The sequence below is a fragment of the Bos indicus x Bos taurus genome, chromosome 2 (assembly GCF_003369695.1).
Source record: "Bos indicus x Bos taurus breed Angus x Brahman F1 hybrid chromosome 2, Bos_hybrid_MaternalHap_v2.0, whole genome shotgun sequence".
Lineage (NCBI taxonomy): Eukaryota > Metazoa > Chordata > Mammalia > Artiodactyla > Bovidae > Bos > Bos indicus x Bos taurus.
The window spans coordinates 61,835,314-61,851,638 of NC_040077.1; the positions used below are offsets into that span (position 1 = coordinate 61,835,314).

At 38.1% G+C, this 16,325-nt stretch overlaps 1 protein-coding gene across 3 annotated transcripts in view; it reads left to right on the plus strand.

Moving 5' to 3' along the window:
- The window catches only part of ZRANB3 (zinc finger RANBP2-type containing 3), a 313,962-nt gene that overhangs the window by 123,079 nt on the left and 174,558 nt on the right, over positions 1-16,325 (plus strand). For 2 of the 3 annotated variants that reach the window (XM_027561929.1, XM_027561942.1), the window contains exon 3: positions 5,260-5,278. The exons of the other annotated variant lie outside the window; for it this stretch is intronic. In XM_027561929.1, the coding sequence (XP_027417730.1) occupies positions 5,260-5,278 (19 nt within the window). The remainder of the gene's footprint in view (positions 1-5,259; positions 5,279-16,325) is intronic. 3 annotated transcript variants of the gene reach the window in all.

Sequence of the window (16,325 nt, forward strand, 5' to 3'; positions counted from 1 at the left end):
ACTTCAGTATTCTTGCCTGGAAAATCCCATAGACAGAGGAGCCTGGTGGGCTACTTAGTCCGTGGGATTGCAGAAGAGTTGTAGACAACTTAGTGACTAAACAACAAGAACAAATTTAGTATTCTGCTTTAGAATAATTTTAGTACTGCCTCTCTCCGTTGTTACCACCCTTCAGTTTTGCACTTTCAGATTGCAGAATGAGGTCCTTCCACTTGCAGAGTCTTCATTTAGAATATACATCATCCACTCAATTCACGTATATATAGTTTCATTGCCAATCACATTTCCTTTTCGTCTTCTATCTTGAATCTGTATTCAGTTAGTTCAGTTCAGTCCCTCAGTCGTGTCCGACTCTTGGCGACCCCATGAATCTCAGCACGCCAGGCCTCCCTGTCCATCACCGACTCCCAGAGTTCACTCAGACTCACGTCCATCGAGTCAGTGATGCCATCCAGCCATCTCATCCTCTGTCATCCCCTTCTCCTCCTGCCCTCTATCCCTCCCAGCAACAGAGTCTTTTCCAATGAGTCAACTCTTTGCATAAGGTGGCCAAAGTACTGGAGTTTCAGCTTTAGCATCATTCCTTCCAAAGAAATCCCAGGGCTGATCTTCAGAATGGACAGGTTGGATCTCCTTGCAGTCCAAGGGACTCTCAAGAGTCTTCTCCAACACCACAGTTCAAAAGCATCAATTCTTCGGTGCTCAGCCTTCTTCACAGTCCAACTCTCACATCCATACACGACCACAGGAAAAACCACAGCCTTGACTAGACGAACCTTTGTTGGCAAAGTAATGTCTGTGCTTTTCAATATGCTATCTAGGTTGGTCATAACTTTCCTTCCAAGGAGTAAGCATCTTTTAATTTCATGGCTGCAGTCACCACCTGCAGTGATTTTGGAACCCAGTTGTTTGATTATTTTTCTCAAATATTTTTCTTCAAATGGTTTGCCTAAGTGATATAATCTTGGCGATCTTGATTAGCTGCATGTCTCTTTGCCATCCCACCCACTCCAGTGTTCTTGCCTGGAGAATCCCAGGGACAGAGGAGCCTGGTAGGCTGCTGTCTCTGGGGTCGCACAGAGTCGGACACGACTGAAGTGACTTAGCAACTGGATATAAGATTCATGAGTTCTGCTTTCCTTTCAAGTAGTCTAGATTAGTTTCTGTTGTTTTTTAGTTTTCTGATGTTGATGATAAAAGTGCAATGCAGTTGTTTTTTTTCCCTTTATTGATAATTTTTCTTTCAGTCTAAATACTTACAAGGTTTTCTTTTTATTCATAAGATTAATGAATTTTATGAGGATGTGAATAGATATTTGTCTTTTCTTTTCAGCTCACCCTGAAATGAGGTTCTCCATTTCAGTTATCCATCAGAAGTGTTTTTTTTAGCCCAAAGAAATTTCTTTAATTTTTGCTTCTCCTTTGTATATTGTGTCCTTTCTCCTTTTGAACAATTTTTCACATTAGTTTTCAGGTTCTGTTCTTCAAGTGTTTTTTCTTTGCACTTCATCTCATAGTCTACTGATTTAGCTGTCAGTAATAATCATCTTTTTAAAAAATTTATATATTCAATTTAGTTTGGAAATCATGCAAGGGAGTGTGTGTGTTTGTTGCATTAGAATTTATTTAGGTGCTATAACAATTTTTGTGCAGGTGTTTAGTCTTTCTAGCACTGCTATTTCACTAGATATATATTCTGATTATTGTGTTCTGTTCTTTCAGATGATGGGGCCTCTCACATGATCAGTTATTTTTCTATGATTGTTATTGTTGTTGTTCAGTCGCCAAGTTGTGTCTGACTCTTTGAGACCCCATGGAAGCCCACCAGGCTTCCCTGTCCCTCATCATCTCCCGGAGTTTGCCCAAGTTCATGTCCATTGAATCGGTGATGCCATCCAACTGTCTCTCATCCTCTGTCGTGCTCTTCTCCTTCTGTCTTCAGTCTTCACCAGGGTCTTTCCCAATGAGTCAGCTGTCCACATCAGGTGGCCAAAGTTTTGGAGCTTCAGCTTCAATGATGACTGTTTCTATGACAGCTCATTGGAAATCAAGTCTGGTTGCTGAACTATTGTAAATAGCAGGACTGCCAGAGGTTGGGACAGATATAGTACCTAAATTTGAAGGACAGTCAGCCCCACTAGAAGTACCTGAAGGAAGCTCAGTGCTCTTTGATGGACTTGAACTGTCCTGGTTTCCAAAGTTCGGAAGACCCACCTGTCTCATGTTAGGAGAATCCAGCATAACCAGAGGGCTGGAAGACAATCTTACAACTGAGGTCTTCAGATACTTAAAAGCCAAGCCAAGGCAGTGATCCGCAGCCATCAGTCGTGTCAATTGTTGCCCAGGGCTCTGATGCTATTTTTCAGTCGGTTAACCACCCATGGGATGGTTTAGCTGCCTAACAGTTTGCTCTGATGTTACTTCACTAGAGTCATAAACCTCATCTAGCAGCCTGCAGGTCACAGTAGCTGCTTAACTTTAGAAAGTTAAGAAACTTGGAGTTGGGTATAGAAAATAAGCCACAATCAAGGTGTTATATTACAGACTATCCCTGATCCTTTCTCATTCCAATGCCTTTATATTCTAATGACTCTCAGATTTATTATATCAGTCCCTGCTATTCCCCTGACTCACATATCCCGTGCCCCACCCAACAGTACAACTGGGGTATCTAATGGATACCAGAAAGGCTATAGATCCAAACCTTTTTTTTTTAATCTTGCTGCCACTTGCAGGATCTTAGCTCCCCAACCAGGGATTGAACTCTGCCCCCTGAAGTGGAAGCATGGAATCCTAACCACTGGACCACCGGGGAAGTCCCCCAAACAGAACTTTTGATTGTGACCTCCAAACCTGCTGTTCTCCCCACCCTTCCCTTCTCAGTGAATGCATTACCACCATTTTTTCACAGTTAATTGCTTAAGCCAGTATCTTAAGATTCATTTTTGACTTCTTTCCCCTGTTTCATATCCATGATATCTCTATCCCAATTGTTCAGCATATCCTATTGACTGTGCTTTCAAAATGTGTCTAAACTGACCACTTTTCACCAACTCTGTCTCTATCATGCATCCATATATTGTTGTTCCTCTCTTGTTCTACTTCAGGTGCCTCCTATCTGCTCTCTCTGTTTCTGCTCTTGTCCTCTATAGTTTATTCTCTAGAAGCCAGAGTAATGTTTTTAAAAAGTTAAATGTTGCTTACTTCCAAAGGATTCTAAGGAAATCTAGACTTTATGCCATTGCTTATGGCTGTCCATGGTCAGGACCTAAGGTGCTTCCAACCTTATTTTCTACCATTTGCCATGACTCAGTGCATTTTAATCACATTAGACTCCCTCCGTTTGCTTAACTACATCATAACCATCTTATCTCAGAGCTCTTGCATTTGCTCATTGCTTTGTTTAGAGTTCTCCTCCTCCAGATTTTCTCATGATTCCCTTCCGCATTAAATTTGTGACAACTTATTCAGATCTGTTTGAATTGCTTTATCGTAAAGATTATTCCTGACCACTATATAAAGTAGAAACTCCCTTACTTCCCTATTCCACTTACCTTGTTTCAGTTTTTTTAATGGCACATATCACCACTAAGATCATTTATTTGTTCATTGTCAGAAGTTCTTCCAGTCACCCTTTATGAGGAAAAACCTTTAAATGCTCTATCCCTAGGACTTGGGCTTCCCAGGTGGCTCAGTGGTAAAGAATCTGCCTGCCAATGCAAGAGCCGCAGGTTTGATCTGGGTCTTGAAGATCCCCTGGAGGAGAAAATAGCAACCCACTCCAGTATTGTTGCTAGGGAAATCCCATGGAAGAGGAGGCCGGCGGGCTACAGTCCATGGGGTCGCAAAGAGTCTAACACGATTGAGCACACAAACTTATGGTAGTGCTAGTCACATAATGTTGTTCGGTCACTAAGTTGGGTATGACTCTGCAACCCCATGAACTGCAGCAGCCAGGCTTCCCTGTCCTCCCCTATGTCCCAGAGTTTGTTCAAACTCATGTCCATTGAGTCGGTGATACCATCCAACCATCTCATCCTCTGTCACTCCCTTCTCTTCCCTATTGAGTTACTTAACAGGCACTCAATAAATAATATATACTTCAAATGACATCTTTATCAAATTTGAATTGGATGTTAAAATGAAAAAGTAGGTATACATGTAAATCTTCCTGGAAATAAGTCATATTTTTCAAAGTATTGCTTTTTAGTTTTCTACTTTTCCAGCCTGTTTGGAAAAAATGTAATAAACTTGTTACTCTTGCATATGTTTTAAATTTCAGTTAGACTATTTATATTTTATTTTCCCATAAAAACTTAATATATAACCTACCATCTTTTTTTCATTTTAAGAACAAAATTCCATTTTACCTGTAGGTTATTTCTTAATAATGTATTTATTACCAAATTCTTAATTTGTGTTTTATGTTAAAAGAAAGCATGTAATATAGTATAATGTCAAGGCCGTTGGGATTAAAGGAAGGAGAAAAATGCAAATAGGGACTTTTTCCTTTCTGATTTTTATAATATTCCAGTTTTTCTTTTTTTCCAAATTTCCTGGATATCACCTTGGTTAAGAGATTGGTTTTTCCCCTTATGATTTACTCACTGTCTCTAAAGGACCCCTCGTGATCTGGACCGTATCTGCTATCCTTTGTTTTGTTCTTTGCTTTTTTCTTCTAATTATGACCTTAGTTTATGCCCCTGTCCTCAATTTCCAGTGGATAGAATTTACTTCTGTAGGTTAATAAGAAAGAATAGGGAGGAGAAAATTTAGTGAAATAATAGTAGAATACAAAATTCAGCTTGAAAGTGGCCTAGCATGTATAATATAGCATATATTAATATAATTTTTTGTAAAACATGTTAATGCACTTTAATACAGCATCTGTCTAATCTCTAGGGGAGACCAGTAAACCTTACTTACTGGTAAGGAGGGAAGTCATTGGTACAATCACTTGCTGTTTTGCTCACGTTTTCGAAGGGTCATTGTAGCTATCATCATGGGTGGGCATTGGGAAACAGCGTATCTGAAACTAACAGTCCCACATAACCATATGCCGTTGGCAGCTGGAGAGTCTTGTAAGTCAGGAAAGGCCCTTATTCTTATGCACACTTATAAACACCTCTCTCTGGCTTAGTGCTATAATGTGTAAACTGTTTTGTGGCAAGCTACTTAACAACGCTTAATCAAAACTTTTTAAATGGTTGACTTTGGTAATTAAGACATTAATTTGGTTTTATTTTTATTTTTTTCCAGATGTATGGTGGCTGATGAAGTAAGTGTTTTCATGATTTTTATGTGGTTTATAAAATTCCCCAGCCAGTTTTTATTGTCTGCTATTTACCCTGTACTCTCTCTCATGTGACTGTGCATCTGCATATGGAGAGGAGAAGGGGAGGGCGAGGAGGAGGGTGGCAGGGCAGCAGCAGAGAGAATAAGAATGGGAAAGAGAATGTGCGTGTGTGTTTGTGTGTGCATGCATGCAGGGCATGCATTTGGAACATGTTAGTATTAACATTAGTGATCCAAAAATTCTGTATTTGTGGCCTCAGAAGAATGAATGCAACCCCAAACAAAGCTGAACTCTTCTTTACTTGTCAAAATGCTGCTTTCTTAGAACCTGGACTTTTAAGATTTTGCTCTAAAGATTATTTTTAATTGTTTTGTATAAGTGTGAAATGTACTATTCAAATGGTGTTTTATTGTCACTAATCAATTTGATACCTTTGAGTGGCATGTACTTGTATATACTCATATTCAGATTTTTCCACTGAAAGGGAAGCTCTTGCTACATAAGCTGCAGTACCCTGCATGCATTCTGAGTAAATTTAAGTCAATAAAGTTCTGATTTTTTATATCATTTTGAAACATGTTTTCATGATATCTTTAATGATAATAGCAAAACATATACATTTAAAAATATGTCAGAGGTGAAGAAAATGGATACTGAATTTTTTAAAAAGATATGTGAGACCATAAAAAATTCTCCCAATTAGCTATTTTTTAATTTAATTTACATGTAGACTCACCAATGGTGTATCTCTAGGAAAAAAGTAAATAAGAGTATAACATGCAAATGAATGCCAAGCAGAAGGTTGATATACGGCTTCTTGGTTCATGCTGACTTATAATTACTGAAGTTTTTAGTTTGAACTCTTTATAGACATTTGTTTAGACTAAATGTTACAGTTAGAAACATAGTCATTGCCTGTGAAAAAGTTCAATGGTGTAATTAAAGAGACAGGACATGGACATTTGGAAAAAAAGTAGAAATGTCTATTTTGGAACAAGATGAATTCCGAAAGAATCTACATAAATTTATAGATTTGAGAGTCCAAAATTACTAAAAGAGGCTTAGGTTTTTAGTCCCTGAATATGTTTTCACCAAATAGTATATATTCATACTTCAAAACCTCAAAACTAGGTATAACCATTTTATATAACGTATAAATCGGTGCTGCATGTATTGATGTATGTATAAATTATTTTTTAAACAGACCAGTTTTATGTTCACAGTCAATATAACATGCAGTATTATTTGGTAATCTCCTCAAGTGATTCATGGGGAACATTTTACTGGCTATGACATTGCTACCTTGTTCCTCAATTTGGTGTTATAGTGGTTTGAATATGCCTTAAATGTGCAGAATCATTCATGGATTGAAATAAACATTTGATTAGCACCTGAACTCTGCTTAGCATTTATATTTCCCTGTTTTCTCAGTTAACATTAGACGAAGGATGGTGCATGATGAGTTCACGATGAATGCTTTAGTCAACAAGAGTTTTTCATTATACTCTTCACTTTTCATCACCTATTATTTACAGTTACACTTGTCACATGTTGAAGGATTTGTGGTAATCTTTTGAAACTATTATTTTTTAATTTAATAAATTTAAAAGAACCATTTAATATTTCAGTACTTAAAAGAAGATTCCCCTTTTGTGTCCCTCATATCTCCTCCCTTTTTACCAGCATTTTAAAGACTCTTAGTTTTTACACTTATTTGACTTTCCAAAGTTCATTATGTTGAATCCCCTATCAATAAGGTTAATTAAGGAAAAATCCTCAGTTTAACATATAAGTACAAAAAGTAGTCACAGAAATAGCATAGTGTTGTAAATTAAATTCTAAGATCACAGCTCAAAATATAATAACATCCTCTGTGTTTTGATTGAATTGAAATGCCATTTCTGTGGAGTCTTATTGAGCTAATATGGATGAAAGTGAGTAAATTAAAAGTCTTAAAATAGAAAGAACTTGTATATATGTAAATTATATGAACTCTGGTTTGACCTTCATTTTATTTTCTAATACTGTTCTCCTTCTCTTGCTCTTATCACAAAACAGTAGTGAAGTCAGAGAAGGAAATGCAGCTTATAATTTTGATTTTAAATTTAAAAAATATATTTTGATATGAATGAATATTTGACTTATCAATAGATAGAGCTTTAGGAGAACAATTTTACATCTGTATTATTAACCTCTTTTATTTTTTTTTTAAATGCTTGAATACCTACTTGGAGTCTTGTATAATTTAACTGTCTGCTGTAATCTTTCCTCCCTAGCTTTAGAAGCAAATGACTTCCTTCACTGGTATAACTGCATCCTCTTCTATCTTTCTACTAATGTCTTTTCTAATGTATCAAATCTTTGTGGAATTATATAATCTATTACATATAAAATTGGAATGGTGATTTATTTGTTTGTCTAATTGTGTGATCTTTGAGTATTTATTATAAAACTATGTTTCAGATAACCAACAAAGCTTCAACTTTTAATAAAATTAACTTTGCAGACTTAGCTTAAGCTCTTTTAATTCCTGTTTCCCTTTCTTGGTTTACTGTAGTTAAGTGTTGTCTCAAGAGCTATACAGTAAACATACAGAAACTCTTTTGAAATACTGTTCCTTTAATAATGGAATTTTGGGCCACAGTCTGTAGTCAGGCTCTTGCACTATTATCTTTGCTGTTTCTTAATAGTTTTTTAACCACTGTGTTTTTGTTCTGTTGAAAATGTTTATTCACATAAAGATTTTAAATGTGAAAAATAACTTCACATTAACATATACCAGGTAATTCAAGTGGATACACATGAGCAAAATATTAAACCTACACACTTAATACCTTATTTTCAGGGATTTAAAGGCAATTATTTTTTGTAGAAGCTTAGTGTTTACAAATTTTTGTGATGTTTGTTTTTACTTAAGAAAATGAGATTAACATCCTGGGTTTAGATGAATAGCTTAATAATTTCGCAGCTATGGACAAAATGTTGTCAGGACATGGATCTGTCTTCTCTGTGTATTGAATCTATTATCAGAGTCAGAAAATTCCTACTTTCCTCGTTTGTAATATTTTTGTTAGTACTCTACTTTAGTCGTCTCCCCCTACACTTTTCCCTAAGTTTCCTTCCTGTTACTTGAGAAAACATTTGGAGGCAGAGGGATGGTATACCAAATAAAGTATTGCTTTCCTTCCTTTTTCAGAAGAAAAGGAAACCGTTTGTCAAAGCTAAGCCACTTGGCTTGGCTTACTTTGTGACTATTTTGGGATTAATAGATAAATATTTGGAACAGAGACCAGAGACTTATCATTATGGATAATCTTTTTTTTTTTGTCAAGGTGCTTCTCTGGAAGAGAAGTTTGGAGGGGAAAGGCTGTGGAAACTGTTGAATGCTTGCAGAAGTTTTTCTGGAGGCTGAAGTTTGAAAAGCCTTGTGATTTTCTCTGCAGGCAGAAATCTGTAGGTGTCTCAAAACACCAAAGAACCCCCTTTAGAAGATTATTTCTGAGCAGAATACCTTAAAATTGATACTGTGATATAGACTCTGCCAACATTTTAGGTTTGAGGACTAAAACATTAAACCAAACGTGAAGAATTTTAGTTTTCCTTTTACATAAGCCGACCTTGGTTTGACAAAGTGAGCTGAGATGATAGTTTTTATTCCATTTGCTTCTACAAATCCTTCTTTCCCTTTACGAGACCCTGGTGGAATTGAATCCTCTCTGAGATTTTACTGTTTCTGATAAGCAGAAACATAACCCCTTTGGCGTGGTGGTCCATTTTTGTTGAGTGAATAGACTGATTAAAATCTTAATACTTAATTAACACATATGTGCCAGATTCTGTTCTGCTGATTTAGATGTATTCATTTATTTCACCTCTGGACAACCCAATAGAATGTTATGATTATTACTACCACCATCATTTTTTAGATGAGAAAGCTGAAGTACAGGTATGTTAACACATGCTAGGAGCTGGTATCGAATCTGAAATAATCCAGCTCCCAAGTCCATTATTGCTGTTCTATACAAAGTCTGCAGGCACCAGACTTTCTGTTTTGAAAGGATTCTTAAATACAGAAGACTCTGTAAGACACAGTGCTCAAATGGATGAAACTGAATGATAAGTGACAGCATTTGTGCTGTTGAGACTGTTCTCTAAAACGGTATCATTTGCCTGCTTGTTCCTCATTTCTAAGGCCAGCTTTACTATTTTTTGAATGTCCTTAAAAATAACTTTTACATTTTAGAATAGTCTTTTTTTAATTTTTTTGGTTGCACTGGGTCTTCGTTGCTGCTCGCAGCCTTTCTGTAGTTGTGGAGAGCAGGGGCTACTCTTTGTTGCAGTGCATGGGCTTCTCATTGTGCGGGTTTCTCTTGTTGTGGAGCATAGGTGCTAGGCATTGAGCTTCGGTAATTGCAGCAGGTTGACTCTGTATTTGTGGGGTGCAGGCTCCAGGGCACGGGGGCTTTAGTAGTTGTGGCTCATGGGTTCTAGAGCATGGGCTCAGTAGTTGTGGTGAACGGGCTTTAGTTGCTCTGTGGCATGTGGAATCTTCCTGGACCAGGATAGAACCTGTGACCCCTCGATGGCAGGTAGATTGTTATCCACTGTCTGTCCCACCAGGAAAGTTCAGTAACACTTTTAGTTTTATACAGTTATTGTGAAGATAGTACAGAGAACTCTTTTACGCCCCAAAGCTAGTCCCCCAGTATTAGTTACTTTACTATACTAATAGTAATATGTCTCAATTAATGAACCAATATTCATATATTAGTACCGTTAACTAAAAACCATACTTTATTTAGACATCCTGTGGTTTTTACTGATGTCCTTTTTCTTTTGCAGGAGTCCATCCATGTTTTATAACATATAACTCCATTATGTGTTTTAAATAGACAGGTTGTTGTTGTTCAGTCGCTCAGTCATGTTCAACTCTGTGACCCCATGGATTGCAGCACATCAGGCTTCCCTGTCCTTCACCATCTCCCAGAGCTTGCTCAAGCTCATGTCGATTGAGTTGGTGATGCCATCCAACCATCTTGTCCTCTGTTGTCCCCTTTAACTCTTGCCGTCAATCTTCCCCAGCATCAGGGTCTTTTCTAATGAGTTGGCTCTTCGCACAGGTGACCAAAGTATTGGAGCTTCAGCTTCAGCATCAGTCCTTCCAATGAATGTTCAGGGTTGATTTCCTTTAGGATTGACTGGTTTGATCTCTTTGCAGTCCAAGGGACCTCAAGAGTCTTTTCCAGCACCACAGTTCTAAACATCAATTCTTCAGTACACAGCCTTCTTTATGGTCCAACTCTCACATCCACATGACTAACCAATAGCTTCTCCTGGTTGTGAGTTTCTCAGACTTCCCTTGTTTTTGAAGACCTTTACAGTCTTGAGAATTAATGGTTTAGTATTTGGTAAAATGTCTCTTAATTGGGATATGTTGTCTGATGGTTTTCTCATGATCAGACTGGGGTAATGTGTTTTGACAAAAAGACCACAGAGGTAAAGTCCCATTGTCACCATGTAATAGCAAGGGTACATAATATCAATTTAACTTATCACTATTGATGTTAACCTTGATTACCTGGCTTGATGTAATGTTTGTCAGGGTTCTACCCTGTAAAATTACTGGGTTTATTGTTGTTGTTCCTTCCCATACTGTGTTTTTTAAAAGAAAATAACTGTATGTAGCCCATACTTAAGGAATGGGGATTTATGTTCTACTTCCTTAAAGGCAGAGTAAATATATAAATTGGGCTACCCTGGTGGCTCAGTGGTAAGGAATCTGCCGGCCAATACAGGAGACGCAGGTTCAATCCCTGGAGAAAATCCAGGAAGATCCCCTGGAGAAGGAAATGGCAAACCACTCTAGTAACTCCAGTATTCTTGCCTGGAATATTCCATGGACAGAGGAACCTGGCAATCTAGGTCACAAAAAGAGTAGGACATAACTAAGCTACTAAACAACAACAAATACATAAATTATTTGGAATTCATTTGTTCACTCACTTACTTTACTGTGTATTTATATAGGTAGGACTCATGGACATTCATCTTATATTTTGGGTTATTATCAGTACTTTTAAATTGTGTTACACAAATGGTTCCAGCTTTGGCCGTTGGGAGGTCTTTTAATTCACTCCTGTGTTCCATGACGTGCCCGCTTCTCTATAGGTTGTTCTGTTTGGGGTTTTGTGTTTTCTTTGTTTTTTTTTTTTTTTTTTTCCAGTATTTTCTTACTTTCTGGCACTATAAGATGCTCCAGAGTTCTCTTGTATATTTCCTACCACAGTCCTTGAATCGGCCGTTTCTCCAGGAAATCCTGGTTCTTCTTATTGGAGAAAGATACTGGAATCAGATCTAGGTGGTAGGTGTACTCATTTTTACTGAGGTGTCATTTCTTCTAGATCCTCTCAGCTGACAGAAGTGAAAGTGAAGTCACTCAGTCGTTTCCGACTCTTTGCAACCCTGTGGACTGTAGCCCACCAGGCTCCTCCCTCCACGGGATTCTCCAGGCAAGAATACTGGAGTGGGTTGCCATTTCCTTCTCCAGGGGATCTTCCAGACCCAGGGATCGAACCTGAGTCTCCCGCATTGCAGGCAGATGCTTTAACCTCTGAGTCATGTGTGTGTATGTACATATTTATAGATATTTATCAATGCAACCAGCTGTTATCTGTATTTAAGCTAAACATGAATTCTTGATTTCTCCAGCTCTAATCCTTTACCACATGGATCATTCTATCTTTTCCCCTTGCTTAACTGTAACTTCCCATTCCATCAGTGAGAATCTTAGCTTCCACCGTCTGATATCTCTTTAATTAATTATGCATTTCTAGTATACAGGCATGGTGGTTTCAGTATTATTAACCTGTACCCTCACAGGAAAGAAAATTATTAACTAGAGTTTAGTGCTTCTGTACAGTTCCTTTTACCTTTATTTTTATAGGTTCCATTCATTTTCAGAATTATTTCTCTTTGTGATCCAGTGAAGTTGTTTCATACACTTATAATACAGTCCAATTATTGTGTCACACATTACATTGCATCATGAGATCTTCTCACCTCCTAAATTATTTTCAAATTTTGTATATATATCAAAGTTTACTTTTTGTAATGTATTATAATGTTCTATGGATTTTCACAAGTACTTAATGTCTTTTAGGCACCATTACAGTATAATACAGAATAATTTTACTGCTCTAAATAATCCCCTATGCTTCACTTACTTAATTCCATTCAGACCAAAACCCCCAACAACCAAAGATATGTTTAATGATGCTGTCACTTTGCCTTTTCCAGAATGTCATACGATTGGCAGCATACAGTTTATAGATTTTTCAGACTGATTTTTTTCACTTAGCCTTATGCATTTAAGTTTCAACCATATCTTTTTGTGGCTTGATAGCTTTTCTTTTATCACTGAATAAAATTTCATGATATGGATGTGCCACGGTTTGTTTTTCCATTCACCAAGATGAAGGGATGTATTTGTTGCATCCAGTTTTGACAGTTATGTAAGTGTTTGTGTGGATATAATCAATTGAGTAACTATCTAGGAGTGCAATTGCTAGATTATATGGTGTGTTAGTTTCCTAGGGGTGCCATGAGAAAGTACCACAAACTTGGTGGCTTAAAACAATAGAAATTTATCCTCTCTCAGTTCTAGAGGCTGGAAGTCTGAAATCAAGGTGTCAGGAAGTTTGTTTTTTTTCCTGAGGGTTCTGAGGAAAATCTCTTTGAAGCCTTTCTCCTGGCTTCAGGTGTAGGTCGGCAGGCTTTGGCATTTCTGGGGTTGTAGATGTGTCACTTCAATCCCTACCTCCCTTTTCATGAGGCATTCTCCCCTTCTGTCTGTCTCTAATCCTCTTGAAAGAATGTTAGTCAGATTGGATTAATGGCTTACCCTACTGTGATATGACATTCTCTTCACTAATTACATCTGCACAACCCTTTATCCAAAAAAGGTCATGTCCTGAAATACTGATTGGGTAGGACTTCAATCTATCTTTTGGTGAGCAGACACAGTTCAACCCATAATGTGTGGTGAGAATATGTTCACTTCTGTCAAAAACTGTCAAACTGTCTTTAGACATGGCTGTACCATTTGGCATTCCCACTAGTTGTGAGTGAGAATTCCCCTTCCCCTGCATTTTCACCAGCAGTTGGTAATGTCCATTTAAAAAAGATTAAAAAAATTTTTTTTAGCCATTGTACTACATATAGTAGAATTTCATTGTTCTTTTAATTTCCAGTACTCTAATAACAAATGATTTTGAGCACCCTTTCATTTGTTTATTTGCCATCTATGAATCTTCTTTGGCATGGTCTTTGTTCAGTTCTTTTGCCCATGTTTTAATTAGATTATTTTTGTTGCTATTGAGTTCTAAGAGTTCTTTGTATATTTTAGGTACAAGTCTTTTATCAGATATGTGATTTGCAAGTATTTTCTCCAATGACTTTGACTTATCTTTTCATTGTTTTAAAAGTTTCTTTCACAGAGCAGAAGTTTTTACCTTTAATAAAATACAACCTATCAACTGTTTCTTTCATTGATTGCCCTTTTGGTCTTATTTCTCATTGCCAAACCCAAGCCACCTAGATTTTCTCCTATGTTACCTTCTAGAAGTTTTATAGTGTTACAATACACTTTGGTCTACGATTGATTTTGGGTATAAAGTTCAGTTCAGTTCAGTCACTCAGTCATGTCCGACTCTTTGTGACTCCATGAATCACGGCACGCCAGGCCTCCCTGTCCATCACCAACTCCCGGAGTTCACCCAGACTCATGTCCCTTGAGTCGGTGATGCCATCCAGCCATCTCATCCTCTGTTGTCCCCTTCTCCTCCTGCCCCCGATCCCTCCCAGCATCAGGGTCTTTTCCAATGAGTCAACTCTTCACATGAGGTGGCCAGAGTATTGGAGTTTCAGCTTCAGCATCAGTCCTTCCAACGAACACCCAGGACTGATCTCCTTTAGGATGGACTGGTTGGATCTTCTTGCAGCCCAAGGAACTCTCAAGGGTCTTCTCCAGCACCACAGTTCAAAAGCATCAATTCTTTGATGCTCAGCTTTCTTCAGAGTCCAACTCTCACATCCATACATGACCACAGGAAAAACCATAGCCTTGACTAGACGGACCTTTGTTGGCAAAGTAATGTCTCTGCTTTTCAATATGCTATCTAGGTTGGTCATAACTTTCCTTCCAAGGAGTAAGCGTCTTTTAATTTCATGGCTGCAATCACCATCTGCAGTGATTTTATAAAGTTAGTGCCTTGAATATTTTTTGTTTTTGCATATCAACGTCTAGTTGTTCCAGCACCATTTGTTGGAAAAATTACTTTTGCTTCTTTTTCAAAGATCAGTTGACTTTATTTCTATGGGTCTATTTCTGTGCTCTTCTGTTCCCAAGACCTGTGTCTATTCTTTTGCCAATACCACACTGTCTTGATTACTATAGCTTTATAATAATCCTTGAAATTTTAGAATCAGTATCTCAGTCTCCATAGACAGCTTGCTGGGATTTTGATTGGTATTACATTGAATTTATAGATAAAGATGGGTGGAATCTATAAATCTATAGATTTATAGACCAAGTTGGGAAGAAACCTCAACAAGGTGAATCTTTAGTCCATGTGAAACTGTTTACCTCAGATTGGGACTTGAACCCAGCTACACCCAGTTAGGCACTTGAACCCAGCCAAAACCCTGCTTAGAACTTGAGCCCACGTGGCTGGGACTCGCACCCAACCAAAACCCTGCTTGGGACTTCAACCCATGTGGCTGGGACTTGAACCCAGCCAAAACCCACAGTACCTGGTTTTAGGGCCTAATGAGGCTCAGGTTCTTGATGTCTTTTCCCAGAAAGAATTCAGTGAGAGACAAAGTGATATGTAAGAAATGGATTTATTCAGATTCAGAGAGAAGCACATTCTACAGAGTGTGAACTGTCACAGAGGGCAAGTGTGGCCGGGAAATGTGGCATGGTTAGTTTTTATAGGCTGGGTAATTTCACATGCTAATGAGTGGGAGGATTATTCCAACTAATTTTGGAAAGGGGTAGAGATTTCCAGGAATTGGGCCACCGCCCACTCCTTGGTCTTTTGACTGTGTATTGGAACTGACAGTGCCTGTGAGCCCCTGGCATGCTAGCATAAGTCCTTTTGAAGGAGGTCATCATTACCACCATTACCCCTAGAATAGTTTAGCCAAACTACAGGGAGAGAACACAGCCCCAACCATGAACAGAAACTTGGATCAAAGATTTACTGAGTGTAGCCCTGCCTATCAGAGCAAGACCCAGATTCCCCCATAGTCAGTCCCTCCCATCAGGAAGCTTCCACAAGCCTCTTATCCTTATCCATCAGACGGAAGACAGAATGAAAACCTTAATTACAGAAAACTAACCAAACTGATCACATGAATCACAGCCTTGTCTAACTCAATGCAGCTATGAGCCATGCTGTATAGGGTCACCCAAGATCATGGTAGATAGTTCTGACAAAACGTGGTCCACTGGAGAAGGCAATGGCAAACCACTTCAGTACTCTTGCCTTGAGAACCCGATGAACAGTATGAGAAGACCAAAAGATATGACACTGAAAGATAAACTCCCCAGGCCGATAGGTTCCCAATATACCATTGGAGAAGAATGGAGAAATAGAGAAAAAGAATGGAGGAATAGCCCCAAAAAGAATGAAGAGGCTGAGCCAAAGCAAAAACGACACCCAGTTGTGGATGTGACTGGTAATGGGAGTAAAATTTGAGGCTGTAAAGAACAGTATTGCATAGGAACCTGGAATGTTAGGTCCATGATCAAGGTAAATTGGAAGTGGTCAAACAGGAGATGGCAAGAGTGAACATCGATGTTTTAAGAATCAGTGAACTAAAATGGACTAGAATGGGCAAATTTAATTCAGATGACCATTATATCTACTACAGTGGGCAAGAATCCTTTAGAAGAAATGGAGTGGCCCTCATAGGTAAAAAAAGAAAAAAGAGTCAGAAATGCAATACGTGGGTGCAATCTCAAAAA